Raw genomic sequence first — 25,228 nt, 5'->3', positions numbered from 1 at the left:
CATGGAAGCCTATTTGCCAAGAGTCAAGAACAGTCGGTCTCCAACGTCTCCCAGGCCGGGCTTAAGCATGCCAGTTGATGTCAACTCCTTGTCGACTCCAGCAATCCAAACTTCTGAGCCCTCGGGCCACTCGGCAGCAACTCTCTTGACACCCTCCTCGGCACCAATAACAGCGAGGACGATAATCCGCTTGGCGCCCCATTCACGGAGAGTTTGGATGGCGGCGGCGCAGGTTCCGCCAGTAGCGATGACGGGGTCGACGAGGATGGCAAGGCTGCTAGCGTTGCTCGACGAGGCTTGGTCATCGGGGATCTGCTGGGGAAGGTTGTTGTAGTACTCGACAGGGTCCAGCGTCGAGGGTTCGCGGTACATGCCGAGGTGATGAACCGGGACAGGTATGGGGAGGATGGTTTGCACAGCTGGAGGCGTGTTAGTTCAGCCCGTGGAGAAGTGGAGGGAGAGACAAACCTTCAACCATGCCTAGACCTGATCGGAGAATAGGAACTAGACACACGGTACTTGGCTGGACGGTTGTGGAAGTAAATTGGAAGCCCAATGGGGTTTCATCCTGTTGATGGATGGTCAGTACGTTTGGAAGCTTTTGACTTGGCGCATGAACTCTGATACCTGAGGACCGTCGGTGGCTTCCAGCGATGAAGCTAGAGCTTCACACGAGACGATTAGGGAAATCTCATGGATCAGCGACTTGACCTCGCGCGGGCTGGTGGACTTGGAGCGAAGCTGGCTCAGCTTGGCGCGGAGGCACGGGTGCTGAGAGACATGGACGTTGGAGGGCAGCGAAGACATTGTGTATGTACGCGACCGCTGAGACAAAGGCCAGATAAGGGATGTCAATCTTTGGGTTTCACGGTAGTAGGATGGATCTGTTGAGAGCAGGATCTACAGATGAAGCACCACACGAGGGATGCTGGGACGAGGCCAAGGAGAGGGAGAAGGAAAAGAAAGAGAGAGGAGGGGAGAGAGGGAAGAGGAGGAGACAGGCCCTTTTTGTATTCAGTACTTGGCGCATCTCAGAGACACAGGCTCTACATCGTGTACAGTACTACCTGACTTACAGCGACTTGCTCTCACCGGGTTGGATCACAAGGACGGAAGCTGGTGGGGTATGGTAGGCGGGAGCTTCCAGTGCTTTGGACGGGCGGCGGCGGGGTGAGATAAGATAAGAGCTTCGGAGCTCACCGCGTTTCACTTTCACCCCGTCCCGCGTCTCCCAGCGGTGAGCAGCGAAGTAGAGGGTACTTGTTTGCTAATGTTGGGTTATCTGACTGGCCGTCTCCTGACTCTAGCAAGGATTAGAACGAATTGAAGTCGACGAATAATCTTGATGGATCCTTCAACACTATCATCAAGTATCTTGAATGTTCCTTTAATGCTGCGTTATCTCACCCCTGGACCCTGGTCTCAATGGATGGATCCATATCCATATCCATATCCATCCCCACCCACCCGACTCTTCCTCCACCTCCACAATGACAAACTCGACCAGGCGCCGCCCGTGGCAGCCTCCCGGAATGTTTCTCCTTCCGAATGCCGTCATACCCGACAGTTCCATGCCACTAACACGATCAACAAAGATTTTTCATTTTGTCTCGCGACTATTCTAACGGCTGATTTTTCGAGTTTAAATATGTTCTTTTTCCACTCCCAACGCCGGTTCAGTTCGCTGAGACAATTGGGTTGACGATTCATCGAAAATTCCGACACGAAACTCACCCTATTTGCGCCTCGATCGAAATCATCGATTTGTTCAACATGCACGAGATTGCTCCTGAACAGAGGCGGCGCAGTAGCTCTGGGGTTTATAACGCACCAAATTCTTATACTGAGCTGGGTGAGATCCTCGCGCAACAGCCGATCGACGAAGATGCGGTTAGCGACACCGAAGCCCCAGCGCTGGACCCCGTGCAACGACGCGACTCGGGCGTTTACAGCGTCCCTCGATCGTATAGCAACCTCGACGAAGTATCCCCTGTTCCACCGATCGAAGAGCCTCCATTTGAATCTGAGCAAGATGTGCGAGACCGGCCGAGACGACGCAGTAGCTTTGCCCGCCACGAGGGGCCAATTTTAGAGCCGGAGCCTATCCCGGAGGAGGCAAAGGAGAGGACCGTATCTAGACTGGCCACCGAGCTATACACGCACTCGTACCTCGTATTCTTTGCGATTCTTGGAACATTAGCTCGTCTGGGCTTGACGGCATTGACGCGGTACCCTGGCACTCCCGTCATCTTCAACACCATATGGTCCAACTTCACTGGAAGCGCGGTTATGGGATTCCTCGCTGAGGACCGTAAACTGTTTCAAAACGAATGGGGCAATGCGACATATGACGAAGCGATCAAGCAAGCCAAGCAGAAGCGCAAGGACGAAGAGGATGGGTCTAGTTCAAGCCAACAGAAGGATGTGGATTTGGCGGCTGCAAAGAAGGCACATCTGGCTATGAAGAAGACGATTCCCCTATACATTGGACTGGCTACGGGGTTTTGCGGGAGTTTTACCACATTTTCGAGCTTTATCAAGGATGCGTTTCTTGCATTGTCGAATGAGATGGTGACGCCGGGATGGTCAGACTCGCCGACAAGTCGCAATGGGGGCTACTCGTTTATGGCCATGCTGGCTGTGATCATCGCCACCGTATCACTCTCACTCTCGGGTCTATTCCTCGGGGCTCATATCGCCATTGGTCTTGAGCACGTCACGCCAACGATCCCTTTTACTCTGAGTCGCAGGGTGCTCGATCCCTTGGGCGTTTTTCTCGGTTGGGGTTGCTGGCTCGGAGCCGTCCTCTTGGCGATCTTCCCACCGCATGAATCTTGGCGTGGTCAGGCCCTCTACTCGCTGGTGTTTGCACCGCTGGGCTGCCTGGTCCGGTTCTATCTGTCCCTGCACCTCAACGGCAAGATGGCGACGTTTCCCGTCGGTACATTCACCGCCAACGTTGTCGGTACAGTGCTGCTTGGTATGGCATATGATCTCGCCCATGTGCCGTTGGGCGGCGTCGTGGGTTGTCAGGTGCTGCAGGGTATCGAAGATGGCTTCTGTGGCTGCTTGACGACGATATCAACCTGGGTTACTGAACTTGGAAGTTTGCGGCGGAGGAGCTCGTGGATATACGGAACGACAAGTGTTGTTTTGTCGCTCGTGCTGATGATTGCCATCATGGGGGGTCTGCGGTGGAGTGACGGGTATAGTAAACTGTTGTGCAAGGTATAGAACGGTTTAAAGATATAGACTGCTAAAGAATAGTTAATATACTTGGAGTTTACTCTTCGGTTGTTAGTCTCAGTTCTTCTTCCTTTGCCTGGGTGAGTGCAAGTTGTGGTGGAGCTCTCTACTGACTGGATTGAGAACCAGCGCGGCTCGGCGAAGATAACGTCTCAACAGTATGCCTGAAATTTGAATGGCCACACGTTCATTACACAGCAACCAGTATCGAGATGCGCTGAGGAACAGCACCACGAGACCATTGACCCCCGAATCTTAGCGCGAGATACCTGGATTGGCACCAGATGAATAGATAATACCTAGGTAAGTATGAAACGAGTGGGCACAACAAGATGACAACAGTGCCAGTCTATAGTTGCCTTGGTGAACTCCCTCAGGCCCTCAAATTGACCTCCACTGCCTGCCTGCTAAGGTAGGCAAAGCAGTGTGGCAGGAGCCCCTGATTTCGTCGGGTCGCCCTGCCCGTTTGCTGGGCCACCACTCCTGCCTAGCTATTGATTGTCGTCGACCGCCTGTTCAACCACCTCATCTCTCTAGCTTTCTTCGCTCTGCCAACTTTCCAGTCTCAATCCGCATTTCTCTATCAACATCCACCAGTAACACATCAACTACGATTACCATCATTTCCCCATGGAGTTGGATTCCCCTGAGACGACATGTCATATCCTCACGCCTGCGACTTCCGACGAACCGCGCACGCCCCTCCCCGGAACAGATCCCCCCGATGAGAAGAGTGAACCGCCAGTCGTGGTCGTATCACCAGCCTCGTCCGTTACCATGGATGCCGAAACTCCTCCTCAATCCCCAAATAGGAACGACCTGTTGCGGCCGGAGGGTTTCCATACAGAGCCCCTTGAGCTACGGCTCAAGCAGCCTGCTTCTGTAGAAGAGGAAGTCGGGCCAGATGAAGAGCCAGAACCGGTTTACTACCCCTAGAGTACTATCGCAACAAAACTGCGATGGATGATAACATACCAAGTCCAGACACAGAGGTGAATGAGCGCTTCGAGAGGGTTGCCCGGGAGTATGCGAGCCACGTTGTCGGGGAGCCTTTGGAAGAGAGCTTTGCGAATGCTTTGAGAGAGGCTCAAGCCTCATACGAAGTATCATACTGGGAGCTTCCAGCCACGCAGCCTAAAGAGATCACGATGCCGTGCAGACCGGCTTTCAAGCCAGGGACCCCGGAACACTTCGAAGACCTCCCCCTCGTCGAACCAATCTGTTATAGACAGAATGAAGAAGGAGAAGTTTGCGGGCTATATGCCAAAGTCGGATGCCCAGATTGTCTCCTTATTGCTGTATGGCCCCCTAGGATCATCACCGCCTAGCTGTGCTGACCTACTAAGTACTGTACCGTGGAATGCCAATTGGCCCATGCGGATGCCCACCGATGTCGTGGTGCCCAGGGAGGATTATATTCCAAGATTGCGGACCGCAGCGGTTTGTCTCCAGAAGATCCCACTCAGTTCCGCTACCCATGGGGCCCGTGGCCCGCCATCGATATCCTGCAACTCCAGAAGAACGAAGGCGTTGAATTCGATGGATTCCTCAATATTCTCTTGACCGGAGGTATGGTGGCCAGCATTAAACGCCCTTCGTGTTGGAAATATACTGACACCGAAAGGCCCAAGCCTTCGCACTCTTGTCAACACCATCGCCAACATTCCTGAAACAGCAAATCCTATACTCCATTTCTCGAGCAATGAGCTGAATATGCGCTTGGTCGCCCAAACACTCACGGTCTTGCTTCTCCTAACAGATCGCTCTTGTGAGGATCGATACAATGCCGAAGCAGCTGTCTATATTTGGTACTCAAGCTCGATCCCCACTCCCATGATGAAACATATCCAGGACGTTGCCCTGGGGCCGATCCTGGATGCTGTCCGGAAAGCCATGAGATACTACCTACATTACGGCGTCAAGTCAATGCCAATTCGGTTTCCTCGAGGGAACTGCTCAATTGTAGTCGACTTTACCATAAGGGAGTGGCAGGGGATCTTCCTCCACGTAACCCGCACTGAAACGACAGAAATTCAAAAGCTAAAGCGCATGCGTTTCGACGACAGAAGGTATTGTGAGAACATTCATACCCGTATCCAGAGGGCACCACATATGCGAATACTTGGGATGCTCAAGTGGGAGACAGACGGAATGCTTCAACCTTATGGCCTTCCTCTACACAAAGATCTGAGGATGAATCCGTATGTGTCTCTACTGGCCCGAAGTATAATGGTCCCCAAGTGCCACGAGAACTGACAAGGGCAGATTTTTGATTACGCTCCGGGGCTTGCCAGTTCCTGGCATCACCACCGAGCCCGTTACAGAATGGTCGATTTCGGCTATCCTTGGCCAAGATTCAGGCCCAGCAACAAACGACGTCTATGGCAAGATGTTCTACTATGTCCGTTCCCTCTGCCTCAAGTTTCAGCACCGCCTGCGGTCTCTACAGGTGGAGTTCAGTGTGATGCGAAAAGATGTCTTGGCCCTGCCAGCAATCTTCAACGACCAAGGCCGTAGAAGATTTGACCGTATTGACGCGGGAGCTCACATGTCTTGTCATATATAATGCATGCTAACGAGGTTCAGGTGGGCGCGTACTTTGAGTTGGCTCCATTGGCGGTTGCGGCCCCCCTAAACTATCTGCTTCAACACGTAGACATGAATCCCCATGCGACCATGTTAGGCGTGTCCAGACGAGGTGCGATGGCCAGTTCCTCGGAATCGACCAAAGAAGACACTGCTATCGAGTATGAATACAAGTTCGCGCCTATGGGTACCAAGCTGGACGAGCTCGCGCCGCCCGTGAGTCGCGAAGACGAGTTATCTACTAATGGGACCCGTCGCATGTGGGGACTATTCATGTGGCGTAATTGGGACAAGTTTTCGGATCAGTAGGTATTTCTCTCCTCTGTTCAATGGCTTCAGCTTACACGAGGCCTATGCAGTTACCTCAAGGCGCCTCATTATTTCGAAGACATCTCGAAACATGTCCTCGGGCATCATCCTCGTTTGAGCGGCCGCTTGGACACCAGATTTGCCGGCCTTGTTCTCAAAGTCCGGAACACAATCACCACTCGTTGGCCTCACCGTCTCATACATGCCCGCAGCAACACACCATCTCGGACAGACTTTGATAACTATATGAGCTGGGGTTATCCTGGCGGACTCCGATGGCTTGAATGGTCGAAGGTGACTGACGTATGTCCGGAGGCCATGATTCGTTGGCTTGAGCTGTGCTATATAGAGCGGAAGATGAGCCCGAAATGTACCCCCGAAGAGTTCACCGAGATAGTGGCCGAAGAAATAGCCCCGTTGATATCGGTCTTTTACCCCTCGGGGGAACTTGTGCATCCCCCTAAACGGGAGGAAGGGGAGGGCTCGGATGAAAAAGGAGAAGCAGAAGCAGAGGGGGGAAAGAAAAATGAAGAAGCAGGAGTAGAAGAGTCTATGGCAGGTGGCGAAAGCTCAAAGAAAAAGAAAAAGAAGAAGAGCAAGAAGAAGAAGAAGTGATAGAGACAAGGTACAGGGACGTGGATAAGTTCATGCCGGCTATCATGTATGATATTAGACTCAGTTGAATACAAGAGGTACGGTAAACTTGAGCCCAAAAATTATTGCTATGGTGCTTGGAGTTACTGTATGATTAGCCAAGTAGTGACCTGAGAGATGCAGCATCCATTATTGGGGGTTACAGAACTGTATCTTAACGCTATGAGAAACATGAGAGTAAGAGTTAGGCACTGAAGAATATTGCTGTCTGCCCTCTGACTCAAGGTCTACTAGATTTGAAGGTGCCTCTTCAGTACTGTATCAGGTTGGGTCAATTGACGTTTGACTCAAACGCGGCAGGACTTGGCTCCGTGCCTGGACGGAGAAGCACGCGTCCTCGTGGCTGGGGCCTACATCATAGGGCGGCCAGAAATAGGCAGGGCACAGTCAGCACTCTAAAGGAGACCACTGTACGGGTTCATTCTTGTTTGATCCCATAAACAAAGAGGATGGGATGCCTCCCTCTCTCATCGAGATGACGTCCGGTGTGAGTGATGTCGTGATACTTGGCGCAACTTGGGCTTGACTCAAGAGACAAAGAGCTAAGTAGCAAACTGCCTTTTCGTTGATTAAGCATTCCGATAGTCAAGGCAGACAGGAAATGGCTCCAAGCCATGGCGGACCTTGGGGTGTGCGTGTCTGGCGCCAGGCAGATTTCGCACGGAAGAGTCACTAGCCTGAAGCCTCTGAGCGCAACGAGAATGCAGGCACAAGATGTGCAACAAAGCTCGCCATCTCGACCAATCAGGTACCCTTGAGATTGAGAGCTGGGACCCGGCAGTTGGGGTCTTGTAGCCGTAGCGTCGTTTCTGCTGGCCAACGAAATATCAAACACCAGGTCCCCTTTGGTCCCGAGATTTCAGCCCTACCTCGATGGTGCCTCCCTGATCCTGGACATTGGGCAGCTTGAACCAATGGTTTTTGTCGTCGATCATGCTGCGTTCCGTTGCGGGAGAAAAAGCCTGGGACAGAGTCTAGGCCGCCGTCTCAGTCGGTCTGGATCAGAAGCAGATCATTGGCATGGGGAAGAGCATCATTTGCACCCTTTTCCAAGCCGTGCCGTGACATGTCCCCACGGGTTCTCGCATCTCATTTGTTAAGAGGTGCCCGAAAATAGGTCGTCATTGTCGCACAAGCTAGCACGGCATGACGGAGAGGGAGCTCAGCTGGACCGCTGTTGGCGCAGCCTAAAAAATCAAGGGCTTGAGGCCGTCGAGAACCAGCCACCTCTAAGATCTAGGCCTGGACCGCCGCGGCGGCGGGCCAAGTGAAGCTGGGCTTTTTTTGCTCATGCCCGTTGAACTGGCTCCAATAGTCGGAAGCCATGGCTTGCAGAGAGGCGTCGTGGGCGTTGGGATGGGCTTTGGTTTATGTACTGGTGTGGCTCCCGCCGTGATGAAGCTGCCTGTTCGACCTCTCTTTCGTTATTCACTTTTACTCTATTGCTGTGAAGAGACCGCAAGGTCGTCCTCGCCATGTATTCAAGCCAGGCCGGCGTCAACGCCTCGGCGTTTGGCGCCCGCTACGAACCGCAAGCGACCGACGACTCATCGTGGGACCGCGACGGGCCCAAGTTTCCGTCCTCGCGGCAGAAGAGGGCCAACTACCGACCCACGGCTCTCCGGTGGTACTTTATTGCCGGGCTCATAATCTGCATCATGGCCGTCATGGGTCTCGTCGTCTGGGCGGAGCTCCAGATGCCCAACTCGGAGGAGACTGCGACGATTATCGACAAGAGGGATCAGATTGAGGAGAGGCAGGAGAATACTGGCGGGCCGAGGGTTTCTACTACGCTTATCGTGAGCGAGTTTTCAACGTTGGTTACTGTGCCTGGCACGACGGGCAAGTTCACCACCATGGTTCCGACGACCACGTATGAGACTTCCTGGAACTATTCGACGACTGTCCAGGAGGGCTCGACCATGGTCAGTTCTGGTGTCACTGTCGTTCCAACAGTGGTTGTCACGGAATTTGTTGTCACGCAGTCTCCCCAAGTGACCGAAATCATCGTTACGAGTACCATCACGGGCGGCACCGTCATCTACAGCAGTGTCTCTGGCGCCGTCACTCCTCCTCCCGCGTACACCAGCCCCTTTACCAGCTATGCCACGATAACCAGCACCCTCACGATACCTGGAAGTGAAGACACATCTTTCGGTACTTTCACCTCGGACGAGACCAAAACCGTCGTCACTACGATCGTCGAAGATGGTACCACGAGGACTGTCTCGAGTCTCGTCACGCAACCTGTTGTCAGTGCTTTCCCGAGTACTGGAGAGACGACTGCTGCTCCGAGTGTATATGTTTCGTATGGAAAGATTACCATCACGTCTGTCTATACCATCCATGATTCTACCAACGAAAAGGACAAGCAGAAGCCCAACCAGGAAGAGAAACCCAACCAGGAAGAGAAGCCCAATCAGAAAGAGAAGCCCAACCAGGAAGAGAAGCCCAATCAGAAAGAGAAGCCCAACCAGGAAGAGAAGCCCAACCAGGAAGAGAAGCCCAATCAGAAAGAGAAGCCGACAGCTAAACCCCAGCCGACTGAAAAGATCATCAACGTTGTTACCGTGGATCCTGACCGAACCGTGAAGAAGGTTGAAAAGGTAGGCCCGGTAACTTATGTCACCAAGGTCCAGGAGAACGACGTCGAAACCTTGGTCATCTCACATGGTCGCGAGACTGTCGTCAGCAAGTTCGATGCTGTTGAAACGACCGTCAACGTCGTGGCCACAGCGGCGAATGGAGCATTGACTACGAACCAAGTCGTCCAGACAAAGGCCGCCTCTTTTGCTACCTATGTGAAGCCTATTCCACCTACGGTCGTTGTCAGCAAGGTCGAAGCTTATGAGACGACTGTCAATGTTGTTACAACTGGTGCAGACGGATTGTTAACCACAAACCAAGCTGTTGTGACAAAGGGCGCTTCCTATGTGGTCAAGCCTGCTCAACCTACTGCGGCATACGAAACTACAGTTAACGTCGTGACGACAGGTGCTGATGGTTTGCCAACGACAATCCAAGTTGTTAAGACGGTCCAGCCTGGAGAAATTGCTAGCAAGGCTGAAGCATACGTGACCACAGTCGACGTCGTCACGACTGGTGCCGATGGCTTGCCGACTACGAACCAAGTTGTCAAGACGATTCAACCTGGCGCAATGGTCAGCACAGTCGAGGCATACGTGACGACTGTTGACGTTGTTACAACTGGTGCAGATGGTCTACTCACAACGAACAAGGTCGTCATGACCAAGAGTGCGTCATTGGTAACTATCGACGACGCTGCTGATAGCGAGGCCACAACCTTTGTCAGCTCAGTTGAAGCTTTCGAGACCACTATAGATGTGGTTTCAACCGGTGCCGATGGGTTGCTCACGACTGGCAAAGTTGTGACGACGAAGAGTGCCTCCTTGGCTACGATTGTCAAGTCTGCCGATCCGTTCGAACCCACGACTATCCTGATCACAAAGGGCACCGGTAAAGCCAAGCTCACGACGATCACCTCGGACCGCAAGGAGTCCTCGACATATGTATCGACCATCAAGGGGACCACGAGGACGTACTCGAAAACGACAACTGTTCATCCAACCACTACCGATGAGTCTTCGGCTGGAGAGACGGACGATGATGGAGAAAAGGAGGGAACTGTCAAGACGGTCGTGACGGTGTATGAACTCGACGCTGGGAAATACTTTTTGGGCAAGTTTCTGCCTGCGATGCTGGCTGTCATGCTTTCTATCCCGGCGCGTGTTATCGACCTCAACGCTCAGCAGTATCAGCCGTTCTACGCCTTGAACCGGCCCAACGGCGCTATGGGCCCTCAGTCGATGAATCTTCACTTCAGTGGTTGGACCGGCTTTCTCCAGCCCTTCAAAGTGCTTTCTAATGGCCACCCAGTGCCCTTCATCACCATGCTCATCGTCTGGTGTTCTGCCTTGATGGCCCCGATTGCCGTCGAGGCCATCGGCTTCAAGATGCACGGCAAGTGCAGGATCAACGCGTTTGAGGGATGTGCCCCAGCTCTGGGAGTATCTCCACAGCCTACTCACTTGCTTCTCGCACTCTTGGCCTTTACAATCGTCCTCCTCTGCTGTCTGCTCTTCTTCCTACGCAACTGGGATACGGGTTTGTATGCGAACCCCTGGAGCGTCGCTGGTATTGCTTCCCTGGCGTCCAACCGAGAGATTCGACCGAAAAAAGCATCGGAAAATAAGATTGCAAAGGAAATGGTAGAGAAGCGATATGGATTTGGACTCTTTGAGAATCGTATGGGACAGACTGAGTACGGTATAGTCTTATACGACGATGCAGGGGAAAATCTACACGACGAGGGAATAGTATCCGACTCAAACTCTCTCGACTCGCACACGGCAGTCGGTGCCAAGAAGCGAAGACGGAATCCATTCATGGTCCTGGGACTTGCGTGGCGTCTCGTCTTTTTGGTTTTTCTGCTGGGCTTGATGGCTTTCCTGCTCTACTACCATCTCACACTCGACAAGCCGTTGGCGTCGTTTAGGAAGTTTATGAATAGCCAGACTTTTGGTGTGAGGTTCTTGTTTGCTACTTTTGGCGTCATCATCTCGTTTAGTTGGACGACATTCTTTAACAGTAAGTGCATGCTGATCTTTACCCTGGGAGTTGTTGCTAACTGTGATAGGCATCGCCATGATCGTGCCCTACCATGTCATGTCTCGTGGTCCTCAAACGGCCGCCAACTCGGTACTTCTCACTCGTCCGACAAACGGTGTCTCGGGCTTCTGGTCAGCTATCAAGCACGGACAGCCGTTCCCAGCCATCGTCGCCATTATGAACATCCTCTCCGAGTTCATGCCGATCCTCCTCTCCAATATCCCCTACTCCCTCTCGCAGGTCAGGATCGCGCACGACATCTGCACACAGCTCTCGGTGGGCATCCTATCAGCCATGGCCCTCACCATTATCAGCAGTTTCGCGGTCCGCTGGCCAGACATGCCGGTGGACCCTCGCTCTGTAGCCGGCGCGATGTACTATGTTAGTGAGAGTGTTATGGTGGATCATTTCAGTGGCATGGCAAGCATGGATAACAAGGAGCGTGAGAGGCGTATCCGGGAGCTTGGAGGCACGTACATGTACGGCGAGTTGACGACGAGGACGGGCGAGAAGAGGCCTGCTGTGGAGTGGGATGACCGCACGCTGGGGATCATCCCTACGGCACCGCAGCATCCGATGGAGGGTGTGCATACGAGGGAGGACACGCATGCGAGAATGGAGGGTGTTGATACGGCGTATCATGGTTTTCAAGGGGGGACGGTGCATACTTGACGGCGTTTTTGTGCATGAGTTTGGGATGGTTGGGAGGGGCTAATGAACATAGAAAGGAATTGCATATAGAAATGAGAAACTGAACATGATGATTGGATATACTACACGATAGGAGTACTGTTCAGTGGAGTTGAGCCAATGGATGGAGTGCTGGGATTTGGAAGAAAGGAGGCTCAAGCAAATTGAACAAACCAATTCAGAAAGCGGAATCGATCAACAGTTGTGACAGAAATTTTACTTGCTTATTCTTTTACTTGGATACCGAGAGTGAGGCTATACGAGGGTACGTTTGAAATCCCTCGCCTGAGTCAGTCCTCCTCCAACTCGGGGTATCTCCGCCAGATGCCGTCCCCGTATGGCTGGCGCCTGTCGCTTGCCAGATACATGGCGATGTTGGGCCTGGCCTTAACTTCCGCATACAACTTGAAGACGTCGTCATACTTGCCAGACTGCTCCAGTGCTTGGACTGACTTGGGGAAGGCAAATGCCGTGCCATCAACACACTACAGAGTCAGTACTGATATTCATATGGTCGAGGCGCTTCTTACCTGAAATAGCACTAGGTCCACATAAGTCAAGCTGTCGCCGTACAGCCATGGGCCTTGGCCGCTGGTCTTTGCTTCGAGAACTCGCTGCATGTAGCTAAAGAACTTGGGGAGACGATCCTTGATGAAGTACTTGGACCGCTTCTTGGCCTCCTCCTTTTGATCTTCATAGTACAGGCCGACGGCGATGGGGTGGTGAGTATCGTGAATCTCGTTGACAAGACCATCGATGATGGTCAGAGAAATCTGGTTAAGGTGATAAACGGCGTCACCCTCCTTGGGAGCCAGACCAAGCTTGGGGGCAAGGTAAAGAAGGATGTTGGGCAGTTGGCTGATAATCAAATCACCGTGCTTGAGAATGGGAGGTGCCAAAGGAGGAGGGTTGTGAGCATCACCGCGGTTCTCAGCTGAGATGTGGCTCAAGACAGCGGGGACAGCCTGGTCGGGCGTCTTTGCAATGTCCAAGTAGGGGACGGCGGCTTCCTCGAACAAGAGGCGGACGAACTCGCCGCGACCAGGAAGGCCGGGCCAGTAGATGAGTTCGTACTCTGGCTGAGACATGATGAAGTGAAGCTTTCACGATGGTGTTTTGAGGAGTAAAAGGTGAAGACGAATAATGACGGAGTGAGCTTTACCCTTTACTGGAGGGGCGGGGTTGCTTTCCTCCATGGCCAGTAAGCAATGCATGTTGGTCCTTTTTTACGAAACTGACAAGCTATGGATATTACTGGAGCTGACAGGGCATAATCCATTGTTTTTATCCCACCGACAGGCCGAACGAATCGAGTGACTGAGACTGTGAATTCGTGCATCTCACGGCCCGTCGGCAGCTCAGAGGCCGGAAGGCGGGGCGGGGGCGGGGGAGCTACCAGCCATGATATCATTGTGGTGTGCTCGCGATGGCAGGACAACAATGAAGTCTGTGAAGCAGGAATGAAGAGAGGGGTGTTTAGAGCTGGAGGCAAGCTCTAGAATCTATCGACGCATTGTTCAAGCGCCAAGCTTGCCTAGATCTATCTGTGATCCTACATAGGTACCCAGTAACCCAGGTGCCCTGGTAACCGATATGGAGCTTGAGCCCATCAAGCCGGATTTAACTGATTTCTTCCGAGGCCAGAATCAGTGTATTGCCACGCCTTTTATCTAAGTCATGGATCACGAAGCTAGATTTCGTCGTGTTTTCAAGCTCATGAACGTAGAAGAGATTCTACTTTTAATTCAAGAAATCGGAATAGGAACAGAGCTCCCTAGCTTATCAGCTCAAGCTTGGGCGGGAGCTTCCTCTCCCCGCGTTTGAGGCTTGCCCCACTGGAACTCCAGCCATTCCGCCTGGGTTACTAGGTGAGATAGCTCGCCATAGTGGAGCCTGATCACTATCGCACCTCAAAGGGACCTCCCCCACCTCCCGGTAACATCCCATCTTCCTCCAACTCATACCTATCTCATTCTTTCATCCCTCATCGACCATTGTTCGGCCTCACGTAGAGCAGCAACAATGGACGAAAAGGCTGGCCTCCCGCCTTACAGCTCCCTCTCGCTACCCCCACCTACGGGCGTCTACCCTGTCCAATCGCGAGGCAGACGTTCCGTACGCCGATCACGCGCTCTCAGGCTCTTTGCTCTAGCGTGTCTTGTCTTTATTGTTTTTGCACAATGGCGGCAGATTGGATCTCGGAAAGTGACTACACTATCACTCAAGAAGCTCAATGAGGACCTCGAGACTTGCAAGAAGCTCCGTGCCAAGCCTCAGGACCCTCCCGGCCTCGGCCGCGATAAGAACGCTCGATATATCGACGGTGGCAAGCCGACCTTGATCAAGAACGCGATAATTTGGGTGGGCGAGCCTGTCCACGGCACCAGCGAAGATGACGCGCGAGCTGGCAAGGGTTGGGAGTGGGTGTCAGGCGACGTCTTTCTCGAGAAGGGTCTCATTCAGCGCGTTGATAAGGATATCCTGCTTTCATCGCTACCTGATGATACTGTCGTTTACGACGCTCGCGGCCGACGTCTCACAAGCGGTATCATTGACATGCACAGCCATGTCGGTGTGTACCCTCTCCCTTCGCTAGACGGCAACTCGGATGGCAATGAAATGTCGGACAACATCACGCCCTGGGCTAGAGCTATAGATTCTTTCTATCCTTTTGATCCCCAGCTTCAAATCATCAAGTCTGGTGGAGTCACCACCTCGCTCGTCCTGCCCGGCTCTGGCAACAACATTGGCGGAGAGGCCTATGTCATCAAGCATGCCCTGGGCAAAAAGGACGGCCGCAAGGAGATTAGTGCCGAGGATCTGCTGGCTGATCCGGATCGCAACTGGCGATACATGAAGATGGCATGCGGCGAGAATGCCAAGCGCGTCCACGGCCGTGTTGGGAACAGACCATTCAGCCGCATGGGTGAAAGCTACGAATTCCGTCACGCCTTTGAGCGAGCGAGCGAGTTGGTGCAGAAGCAGGATGATTGGTGCAACAAGGCCGAAACTCTGGGTGTTGAAGCCCTGGACGAGTATCTCCCTCAAGAGATTGCTTGGGAAGCCCTCGGTGCTGCTCTTCGTGGACAGGTCCACATCAACACCGATTGTTATACTGTTCCCGACTTGGAAGCTATGGTGGACCACACGAACGAGTTCAAGTTTCCTGTTCGAGCTTTCCACCATGCTCACCAAACCTATCTAGTACCAGAGGTGAGCACACATAAGCGGCTTCTAGGACTTTGCTAATGAGACTCAGATCCTCAAGCGAACATGGGGTGGCCGGCCTCCTGCTGCGGCCCTGTTTGCTGACAACATGTACTACAAGACTGAGGCCTATATCGGTTCTGAGTACGCTGGCAAGATCCTCTATGAGAATAACCTCACTTCCGTATATGTCAGCGATAACCCTGTCCTCAACGCCCAGCATGTCCTTTTCGAGGCAGCCAAGGCGTATCACTATGGTCTCCCCTACCATGCCGCACTAGCAGGCGTTACGTCTACCCCGGCTGATCTCCTTGGCCTTGGGAAGCGCCTTGGAAAGGTCAAGCCTGGCTTTGATGCCGACATTGCCGTTTGGGACAGCGACCCACTGAGCGTGGGTGCGGCTCCCGTGCAGGTTTGGATCGATGGCACGGCACAATTCGAAGACCCCGTCGAGCTTTCGAAGCCGGCAGAGGCAAAGGCGCCGAACGACATTCCTGCCGAGATCATTGAGGAGCCCACAAAGCTCGAGAGTGTGCTCTTTACCGGCATCACTAAGCTGTTCCTTGATAAAGACAGATTTTATGAGTCTGAGGGAACCCCCTTTAACGTGGTCATCTCAAAGGGCAAGATCTCGTGCATTGGAAACTGCGACTCCGAGTTTGATGCAGCAACTGCAACTGGCGCAAAGACGATTGCTCTTAACAATGGTTACTTGACGCGCGCCTTTACTGCGGTGGCCGGTACGCTCGGTCTCAACGCCATTGATGCAGAGTCGACGACAGACAACGGGCCCAATCCGGTGGTCTTCTCCAGGGCTGTCGATGGACTCATGCTTGATACGAAGAAGCTGCATGTTGCGGCTCGGTACGGCGTCACCAGGGCAATCTCGGCACCAACGTATTCGGGCGGTGCTACACACTTTGGCACCAGTGTTGGCTTCGTGACATCGGCGCTGACCAGCCTTGAAGAGGGAGCCGTGTTTGCCTCTGATCTGGCAGTCCACTACACCTTGGATGTAAATGTGAGATCGGCAACGAGCTATTCGGCAGCTTTTGGAGCCTTGAGAACCAAGCTACTGGCAGCCGTGACTTCTACGGATCCCGTCCTGAATTCATTTTCTGAAGAGGCATACCTCAAGAAGGTGGTGAACGGGGAGCGAGTTTTGGCCCTTACAATTAATGGTGCAGACGGAATTGCGACGGCTCTCAAGATCAAGTCGGAGGTTGAAGACGTCCTTCTCGAGACTGAGGTGGCGGGTTCCGTGCAGCGCATCAAGCTGGCCATCATTGGTGGTGCCGAAGCTCACCTGGTGGCCAAGGAACTTGCAGAGGCGGGTGTTGGTGTCATTTTGTCACAGCTGCAGTCGTTGGGTGATACCTGGGACTCTCGCCGAGTCCTAACTGGCGCTCCTCTCACTAACGGCACAACCATCGATGCGCTCATTGATGCTGGCGTTCAGGCGGCGATTGGTCTTCGTGAGGATTGGCAGCTGCGAGATCTTGGATTTGCCGCAGGAACGGCGTACAAGAACAGCGGTGGTCGACTCAACGAGAAGGACGCACTTGATCTTGTGAGCACCAACATTTACCGGATCCTTGGAGCTGAAGCCGGGACGACGGATGATATTGGCCACTTCATGGTCAGTGAGGGTAGTCCGCTTGAGATTGGGTCTCGAATCAAGGCGATTGGATCAGGCAAGAGTCAAGTTTCGGTGTTTGTGTAAGGGTCCAAGAGGCGATGTTCTCGCATTTTGGGTATTAGAGTTTGATATAGCTGCAGTAATATTATTACCAAGCTGCCGGGTTATGATATTGGATCCATTAGAGGCGAGACTTGTCATGAGACTTGACGGTTCAAGTTCCGAGGCGACGATACGAATATTGAGGGATTACAAATGCCCGCAGCCCCAAAAGTGGAGACTCGCGCGCGGGTAATGACCAAGTCAGCGCGCGGTCCCATATTTTGTGTCAATTGGCCAATAGGCGTCGACACTTTTCAGATTTTACCGGCTGATGGCTTCGGAAATGGAAAGACGGAATAGGGAAGTGGGAGGAAGGTGGACCCCACAAGCCATGATGGTTGGGATATCATGGGGGGAATAAAAGGCAGCTGAGTCCCCGCCAGATTCGAAATAAGTTGTAGCCAGACTCGGTATAAGAGATTGAGTTACTAGTCAATGCGGAATTGGGCTGCTCCAAGACGCATCCTCGCGATACTAAACAAGACGGCTTCACTCCGACAACTACACACAACCACTACAATGGCCAAGGTAGCGCCTGTTGTTGCCCTGTCGCACGGCGGAGGTGAGTTTACTTTTACTACATGAATATGGCATGTAACCAACTCTTCCAGGCCCCATGCCCCTCCTCGACGACCCAAGCCACAAGGACATCATCTACTCCCTCAAGAACCGCGTCCCCAAGATTCTCAAGCTGGGCACCCCGGAACAGCCCCGCGCCATCGTCCTCGTCACAGCTCACTGGTCCACCGACAAGCCAACCATCTCATCCGGCGCATCGCATCGTCTGCTGTATGACTACTATGGTTTCCCTCGCGAGACATACTCCCTCAAGTACCCAGCCCCAGGACACCCCGAGGTGGCCCGCGAGGTTGCGGATGCGCTCAAGGAGGAAGGTCTCGAGCCTGAGCTAGACGACGAGCGTGGCTGGGATCACGGCGTCTTCATCCCTCTTCTTCTCGTCAACCCCAAGGCCGATGTCCCCGTGGTGCAAATGTCAGTCCTCGAATCCGAAGACCCCGAGCAGCACCTCCGCATGGGCAAGGCGCTAGCCCGCCTCCGAGCCAGCAACGTCGCCATCATCGGCTCCGGCTTCGCGAGCTTCCACAACCTCGGCATCATGCGACAGCTCATGATGGCCGGACCCTCGCAGCGCGCCCAGTTCCGCGGCGTGAGCGACGCCTGGAACAGGGCCCTCACCGATGCGACCGTCAGCAAGGACAGAAACCAGGCTCTCAAGGGGTGGCGCAAGTTTCCTCACGCAGACACCATGCACCCGCCTCACGGAGGCGAACACTTTATGCCGCTGCTCGTGTGCGCCGGTGCGGCGGTGGAGGGCGAGGAGACGGGGAGGTATAGCGATGAGTTTGCGGGGGTTGAGATTAATACCTACTACTGGGGGGCTGACAAGAACGGGAACCTATAGAGATTTTGCATTGGGTGTTTGTTTAAGGTAAATTTTTGTTATAGCGATTCATATGGTTCAAATACCAAGACATGTTTAAGCCCACTTTATCGTGACCCGCTGCCGTCATTCATGGGCTTGGCTTGTGTTGCTGACGTCAAGACAAGAAACGACGAGACTATTTGATCCGGGAATTGGGTCGTGGGCTTCTTGGCAAGAAGTATATAGTTCCGTCGATGCCGCAGGGAAAAGGTATTCAACTAAACACAATCACAACCATGGCTCAACACTTTAAACCAACCATCGACGCAGACGTCGTTAAGGTCTTTGTCCTAGAGACTGACCAGCCTCACCCCAATACTCAGGCCGAGAAAGGGTCCTTTGGACAGATTTTACACCATCACTTTTGCAAGGCTGGTGCTGATCATCATCCTCCCCTCGGTGTTGAGACAGAGCAGGTGTTTGTCGTGACTGAAGAGGGTGGTCGCATGCCCAAGGTTGAGGAGTTTGATCTTTATGATGGACTTCTCATCACGGGGAGCATGTATGACGCCTACGGTGATAATCCGTGGATTTTGGAATTGCTGGACCTCTTGAAGCGTAAGATTCACTCAATTCTCAACATTATAACTTATAGTAACTCATCTTGATATAGAACTATGGACAAACCGCCCAGAATTCCACTTCACAGGCGTCTGCTTCGGCCACCAGCTCCTCTCACGCCTCCTCGGCGGCAAAGTCGGGCCCTCACCCACAAACGACTGGGAGCTAGGCCACAACGCCATCACACTCACACCCGTGGGCAAAAGGCTTTTCCGCACTCACGACGACGAGGTGTATCTCCACCAGATGCACCAAGACCAAGTTCTAGAGCCCCCGACCCCGAGCAAGTCCAACGGTCTCCTCGACCCGGATGTCGACGTGCATGTCTGGGGGAAGAGTGACCACACGGCTGTTCAGGGACTGTACATCCCGAATAGGTTGTTTACGACGCAGGCGCATCTTGCTTTTGATGAGGACATGGTGAGAAGGCAGATTCAGATGAGGGTGGATAGCGGGGGGATTCAGGATCTTGAGCATGCGGATCAGGCGGCTGAGACTGCGCACCTTGAACATGACGGGGTAGAAGTTGCTGCTGCGATTCTTAGATTGTTCAGGTATGATGATGACGGAATGGAGTGGTAGAAACGCGTCTGGCGCAGACCATGTTGTAATAGCCAAGACAGATTTCTTCTCATCATGGCTTTCGTTGTGAAGATTGAACGCATGCCTGCTGGTGTAAAGGAGCTACGGCTGCGTGCTTGTCGTGATTTAACTGTATATATATCCCTCCATGGGAAACTAAAAGACACGCCTGGCCCGTCTCGAGGGAGAAACTCAGACTTTGTGGTCTGATCGCGGCTTCCAGAGTGCTTGTGTTTATATTCTCATCTCGACAGGCGATATAGCCTCCGGTATTTCGTCAGAGCACCATCAGCTTTCTCGAGAGTCTTCCCACTTCCCATGGTCAACTTGAACCTGCTGGAGTCCATGAGGTGCACGTCTTCTTTGAAATTTTCAGGTATATCCTGACCCTGAAAATGAAAGTTGATCGACATGGAAAACTGAGCCGAGAAGTTGATAATATGATGGTGTCGATCCTCACCCGCCATCGTTGCGCCATCTGCATGGGCGACAAGTGAGGAGTTGTTGACGTATCCCTGATATATAAAGAGGCGCTTTCTGGTGCAGACCATCTCGTTGGTGCCAAGATAGATTTCTTCGCATCCTGTCTTTCGTTGTGAGGACTTAACGTCGGCGAGAGTGTTGGCATCCATGGTGATTTGACCTTAGATATATCCCCCCGTGGGAAACTGAAAGACAACCGGACAGCCTGACAAGGACTGACTCTGACCAAACATTCCAATGACCACGCAGCCGAAGCCTAGACTGTCTAATGTCGTTCCTCCTTAATCGCACACCCTGAGGTCAACCCATTCATTCTTGACCGAGTGCAATTTCAAGTTATATACGAATCGTACATTCTTCTTCCATGAGTTTTGCGCTTTTCATGAAGACCGTGGCCTTTGTGGATCCTGTTTAAGACCTGTTCTTTTCTCGTTCCCATCTGTCGGCTTATGGGTTGAGATCCTCAGATAACAAGTGCGCAACTACCGTCATTTCGATGGGGCCATGACGGAGCCAGCTGCGAATGCAATATATATAAAGTCGAATTTGCCGTTTCGATCTCTCTGGGTATATGTCTGCGTGATAAAGTTGGTGACTGGTGACAAATTCTTCAGTTAGAGTCTGCGCCTCTGCTGCAGTCAGAGAGCCGAGACGAATCTATACACTTGCGTTTGTTTGAATCTTGGCTCTCTCGTATCAGCCAATAAATTCCATTTCGATCAGCGTCTTGAAGCAGCGGCACAGTGTGCTTCGTTGATCGGCTGCCAATGTATTTGCTGCAAACGGCTGTATCCTCCCGCGATAGCCCCAATTCTCTTGAGAGGAGCCCCAAAGCGAACTCTGGTGTCTTCAACAAGAAACCGACGGCCAATAATGCGTCTTCGTCGCTGTCAAGGTCACTCGGTGTGGCAGTGTGTTTCGTTAGACTTGTTCTGCCCACTCTCAGTCGAGCCCAGAGGCTCTCTCGGGAGGATGGCCCAGGCGAAGAACACCTTTGGACTGGCTCCCTTTTCTGCCGGCTCTTACTCTGGGACGTGGTTCTCTCAAGACATGCTGCGATATATATAAATCCCTTTTATTTGCTCGAAATAAGCTCTGCACGGAGCTCTTTTCTTGCTCTTGAGCGTTGTCTAGTGGATGCGGCGCGTATCTCAAGAAAGAGCAAGAGGTAGCCCATAGCAGAGATATGCGTGATATAGAGACTCTTTTACGTCGGTAGCTAAATTTAGATTGTCTGCTTTGGTGTCAGAAGTGATGGAAAGGAGGGAAGCTCCACGAGGGAGCACGGGGTATTTCTTGCGGATAGCAAACGGCATCAGGAGGCGATCTCTGTCGGCCTGGGTAGTCTGGTATATATATCTGAAGCCTTAGTCCGGCTCAGCTCTGGAATCAATCCACGTGAGCTTCCGCATTTCTCGACATGATGTCGTGCGATAAGATTCCGTCCGCTCGCCTCTTAGCAACAAAGGCATTTCGAGGTGCAAATGGCGTGCCTAAGGCCTTCTGTAGGGCAGTACCCCATAGTACCGTCAAGCCCAAGACTCATTGGGGCGCGATGTCGTCCTTGGCGGCAACGTTATTTGTTCATCTCTCGGGTCTGTCTCTTCATCTTCAGCCCACTCTGCCAATAGGAAGGGCGCCACTAAGCCATGGTCCGGGACATGGCTAGCCATGGCTGTTACGAACTCGTACAATGTAGACGTAGTCATGCTTTCCCACGGCAGCATGGAGCTAATGTCATCGGAAAAGAGCACTGCATGGCTATCTGCTTTCTGGTGCTTGGGCGACGTCGAGAGCAGGCAGGCCGGCGACCACCAGTTGAGGTGTCAAGCATTAGCAGAATGACAGTTCTCGGTAAGTCCAGCTCCGAATCGACGAGGGTTGGTCTCAAGTACCATCCAATCTCACGAGGTGTGTCGTTGGAGATGCCATCCAGCCATGACAGTCTCCCAACCAAGAGCCGATAGGGGACTCTAGGCCGACTGTCAATGCAACTGTAGCAACAGTCAATGGCTTGAGATTCCATCAGAACTGGAGACACCGTCTATGGCCATCGCTCTGAAGGATACTGGCTTCATGACAACAGCTATACGGGCCGCCCAAAGCGCGGCAACCTCTGCGGCCTTGGTCCTTGACAGACCAGGACGGTTGGCGGCTGATAGTGCCCTGATATAATATATGTAGGAATAATGCTCTCCGTCGGGACTTTGCGAAGAGGCGTGTCTAGTTGCTATGCACCGCCTACACCGGAGACAACAATAATTCCTCCATTCTCGTAGTTTCGATGTGATTGGAAAGAAGTAGTAACCAGTCTCATGTCGAGTAGGTTCGCCGGTCTATATATAGAGAAATTGTACACTGCGGATAAATCGTACGCCTAGAACGTAGTCCAGAAAGGGACACCAGCATGCTCTTGTCCACGGCTCTGAGAACATCCAAAGAAAGGCATGGCACGAATGGTCAAGTGCCAGGGAAATATTATAAGGGGCGATCGTCGCGGGCAGCTTGATTGATGCAGCGAAGTATCTTAGCGTCTCTGCCAGAGACCAGGGCAGCGACGCTGAGAGCCATCTCGCCAAAAAGTCGTAGTGGTTATCGAAAGATTAGAGTCATCCGACGCCAAATGCCACGGTTCCATGACTCTCGCTCGCCAGAGATCCCCAGTCCGTGTTTCCTGCCGATCCTCGTCGTGACCATGAGCTCTAGAGCCATCTCGTGCTTTTCAATGAAATCAAACCCTTTAGATAGAGTGTCGTAAAAAGATGGGCGAGCATAGACTCCAAGGCGTATACGTTGATAAGAGAAGAATGCAGACTCATGATATCAAGAGAGAAATTGGGGGCCTCGAAAGGAGACCAGTTGTCAATATCGAAGCTGTCGACGAGACTTCTGTCCTCTCTTCCAGATGCAAGGTCTGGACTGGCCAAGTCTTCAGGTAGGATCAGCGTCCAGTGAATTCCGAGTTGTTCCGCAAAGCCAGATCTCGGTCGGCGATCGATGACTGCCAGAGCTGTTTTGGGCGAGTGGTGATGAATGAAGAGCAGGCCGTCAAAAGGCGCTGTTGGAGGTATATAAAAGTTGAATCAAAGATAAGTTGTCGAGCCAAAAAACAGGAAAAAGCGTGACATGGCCCAATTCATTCAACTCGTTGGAGATGCTCCTCAAAACCGTCCAGCGCAAAACATGTTTAATGCATGTAAATGTGTCGGCGCTGGAGGCCATCAACCAACTCTTGTACATCTGCGATTGGGCGCTTCCAACGTAGATCGCTCCGTAATGGTGAGGTGCAAGTCTCGGGTATTCTCTTAACTTGCTCGTGCCCAGTTCTCTGGTGTGAAAGTTTCCGTCAAGTCTGATTATATATGTTGACCACTTTTGCTCTTGATTACTGGCGTTGTCGATGTCGACCTTAATCAGCAAGTTCCACATGCCGCTGTGCCAGTCCGGCGATCCGAAAAGGGTCCAGTTGTCTCCAAAAGGCTGCCCATTGGCCGCCAGGTAGTTATATATTGTTGGGAGGTTGCGAGAAGTCGGGCACACAGCGTCATGCTTTCAGTCACCAGGCTGAGTAGTATATATATCGACTCTTGCATGCTCCGAGCCAAGTTGGAAGGTCGTGTGGGAGGCTGGGCCGCGCTCTTCTGAAGATGAAAACGCTGCTGAGAAGCAAAGCTTGTGCCCAAGTTTACGTGATGCAGCCACGGGCTAAGGTGTATCGGGGGAGAAAGAAGTGTTATGCCGAAGAACGAGTGTCATTCTTTGGTGTCGAGGGTAGATAAAAAGGATGTGTTTAAGATGAGAAAAAGGACCAGCTATAGATGATGAGTGTGTAGTCTCCGACCCAAAAAGCCCCTATTTCGGAGCCGTGTGGGCAAGGTTTCAATGACATCTGGGCCTGCGTGTTGTCGATAGCCAACAAGAGTGACAGAGACGTTATAAGGAACCAAAGGGCAAGAAAGGCAATCCCAAAAGGTGTCGTGGGCTGGCCAGCAGCACGCGCACATAAGAAAGGAGACGGTCCCTTCTTGACTCGAAGGAGTGCGCACAAAGTGCCTTCCCCTGTGTTGGTTGACTTCTCGCCTTGAATGCCCGGTGATTCCGATCCATCAACGCCCGAGTTTTCAATGTCACTGCCGTAGAAGACGTCTCTAGTACGCTCTGCAGCGCACACTCGAGAACAACATTGTCAACAAAGAAGAGAGGTCGTGATACAATCCGATTTTTCCATACGCTGGAGGAGTCTTGTTCCTCGCTGAGAGCCAAAGGCCGCATGGGACAATGCTGGGACCTAACCAGGACCAAAGGTGGAAACTGCTTCGTGTCCCCGATGAAGAGACAATAGTCGTGAATCCATCGCATCTGCGGCGTGGTTCTTTGGGAGCGAACGCAGCAACGGGGGGTACATATAGTTGGGAACAATCATGCGACAGGCAGCGTGCTCTATTGCCGGTGAGACTGAGAAAGGATGATGAAAGCTGCAGGGTTTAAAACGGGGCGGCCGAGTTCATATGGCTGCTGTTTTGTATGCTTCAACATATACTCCGTCCTTTGTGTAAGGTTGCATCTTCAAGGTCGCCCCAGTAATGTCTTTGAATCGAAAAGAAATGCCAATGCGTCCATAAGCTTCTTCGACAGTTACGTCATCTTGGAGGCGCCGCATGGGGAAAGAGCCGTCCAAAAGAGCAGACGGCAAGAAACGAAGTGTGCCAGGCCTTGGTAATAGATCGACTTTGAACCCATCTGAAGAGAGGGCATTGGTAGACTCGGGCCAGGAGCTGGCTGCAAGTTTTACCATGGGGACTTTAGGTGTTTATATAGAGAGATCAATGTTGAGGGTTGAAGCTTTGAGACTCTTTTTTCCCGCAGATACTCGCTACCTTTTATAGACGGTGTTGATTTGATTGTTCATACATGTATGCTCCCGTGGTTGCCTTGCTTTGGCACAATCAAGGCAATCATCAAGCTACACAAGTTGTCAATGTTGCTGGGCAATGCCTTGACAAGACATGCAGTTTGTTACTCTCTCCCTTTATTATCGGCAGCAGTCGGACTTGCTTCTGTAGAAACACTCTTGGCTTGCTTTCGGGTGCGTTATG

General features: G+C 52.5%; 10 protein-coding genes across 10 annotated transcripts; 7 read left to right on the top strand and 3 right to left on the bottom strand.

The window, feature by feature from the left end:
• Positions 1-9: 9 nt before the first annotated feature.
• MRS44_008817 (uncharacterized protein) lies at positions 10-807 on the bottom strand (the record flags this gene model as incomplete). The annotated part of the gene is made up of 3 exons (XM_046276334.2): positions 10-419; positions 469-568; positions 628-807. 3 exons carry the CDS (start codon positions 805-807, stop codon positions 10-12), a joined length of 690 nt encoding a protein of 229 aa, XP_046132271.1.
• A 966-nt stretch (positions 808-1,773) lies between these two features.
• On the top strand, positions 1,774-3,234 carry MRS44_008816 (uncharacterized protein; the record flags this gene model as incomplete). The annotated part of the gene is made up of 1 exon (XM_046276333.2): positions 1,774-3,234. The coding sequence occupies one exon, from the start codon at positions 1,774-1,776 to the stop codon at positions 3,232-3,234; it is 1,461 nt and encodes a 486-aa protein (XP_046132270.2).
• Positions 3,235-3,876: 642 nt separating this feature from the next.
• Positions 3,877-4,182, top strand: MRS44_008815 (uncharacterized protein; the record flags this gene model as incomplete). Its single annotated transcript, XM_065621069.1, has 1 exon — positions 3,877-4,182. The coding sequence occupies one exon, from the start codon at positions 3,877-3,879 to the stop codon at positions 4,180-4,182; it is 306 nt and encodes a 101-aa protein (XP_065477141.1).
• A 23-nt stretch (positions 4,183-4,205) lies between these two features.
• MRS44_008814 (uncharacterized protein) lies at positions 4,206-6,756 on the top strand (the record flags this gene model as incomplete). The annotated part of the gene is made up of 6 exons (XM_065621068.1): positions 4,206-4,544; positions 4,593-4,815; positions 4,871-5,447; positions 5,512-5,647; positions 5,833-6,137; positions 6,192-6,756. 6 exons carry the CDS (start codon positions 4,206-4,208, stop codon positions 6,754-6,756), a joined length of 2,145 nt encoding a protein of 714 aa, XP_065477140.1.
• A 1,514-nt stretch (positions 6,757-8,270) lies between these two features.
• Positions 8,271-12,096, top strand: MRS44_008813 (uncharacterized protein; the record flags this gene model as incomplete). The annotated part of the gene is made up of 2 exons (XM_065621067.1): positions 8,271-11,403; positions 11,453-12,096. The coding sequence occupies 2 exons, from the start codon at positions 8,271-8,273 to the stop codon at positions 12,094-12,096; spliced, it is 3,777 nt and encodes a 1,258-aa protein (XP_065477139.1).
• A 308-nt stretch (positions 12,097-12,404) lies between these two features.
• MRS44_008812 (uncharacterized protein) lies at positions 12,405-13,202 on the bottom strand (the record flags this gene model as incomplete). Its single annotated transcript, XM_046276331.2, has 2 exons — positions 12,405-12,599; positions 12,645-13,202. The coding sequence occupies 2 exons, from the start codon at positions 13,200-13,202 to the stop codon at positions 12,405-12,407; spliced, it is 753 nt and encodes a 250-aa protein (XP_046132267.2).
• A 934-nt stretch (positions 13,203-14,136) lies between these two features.
• MRS44_008811 (uncharacterized protein) lies at positions 14,137-17,044 on the top strand (the record flags this gene model as incomplete). The annotated part of the gene is made up of 2 exons (XM_046284094.2): positions 14,137-15,327; positions 15,374-17,044. 2 exons carry the CDS (start codon positions 14,137-14,139, stop codon positions 17,042-17,044), a joined length of 2,862 nt encoding a protein of 953 aa, XP_046132266.2.
• A 537-nt stretch (positions 17,045-17,581) lies between these two features.
• MRS44_008810 (uncharacterized protein) lies at positions 17,582-18,485 on the top strand (the record flags this gene model as incomplete). The annotated part of the gene is made up of 2 exons (XM_046273860.2): positions 17,582-17,624; positions 17,674-18,485. 2 exons carry the CDS (start codon positions 17,582-17,584, stop codon positions 18,483-18,485), a joined length of 855 nt encoding a protein of 284 aa, XP_046132265.1.
• A 257-nt stretch (positions 18,486-18,742) lies between these two features.
• Positions 18,743-19,649, top strand: MRS44_008809 (uncharacterized protein; the record flags this gene model as incomplete). Its single annotated transcript, XM_046273859.2, has 2 exons — positions 18,743-19,064; positions 19,120-19,649. 2 exons carry the CDS (start codon positions 18,743-18,745, stop codon positions 19,647-19,649), a joined length of 852 nt encoding a protein of 283 aa, XP_046132264.2.
• A 242-nt stretch (positions 19,650-19,891) lies between these two features.
• On the bottom strand, positions 19,892-20,281 carry MRS44_008808 (uncharacterized protein; the record flags this gene model as incomplete). Its single annotated transcript, XM_065621066.1, has 1 exon — positions 19,892-20,281. The coding sequence occupies one exon, from the start codon at positions 20,279-20,281 to the stop codon at positions 19,892-19,894; it is 390 nt and encodes a 129-aa protein (XP_065477138.1).
• Positions 20,282-25,228: the final 4,947 nt, after the last annotated feature.

This window comes from Fusarium solani (assembly GCF_023522795.1).
Source record: "Fusarium solani strain SB1 chromosome Unknown bctg00000005, whole genome shotgun sequence".
Lineage (NCBI taxonomy): Eukaryota > Fungi > Ascomycota > Sordariomycetes > Hypocreales > Nectriaceae > Fusarium > Fusarium solani.
The sequence above is the reverse complement of the archived record's forward strand: the minus strand, read 5'-3'. Positions and strand labels throughout refer to the sequence as shown.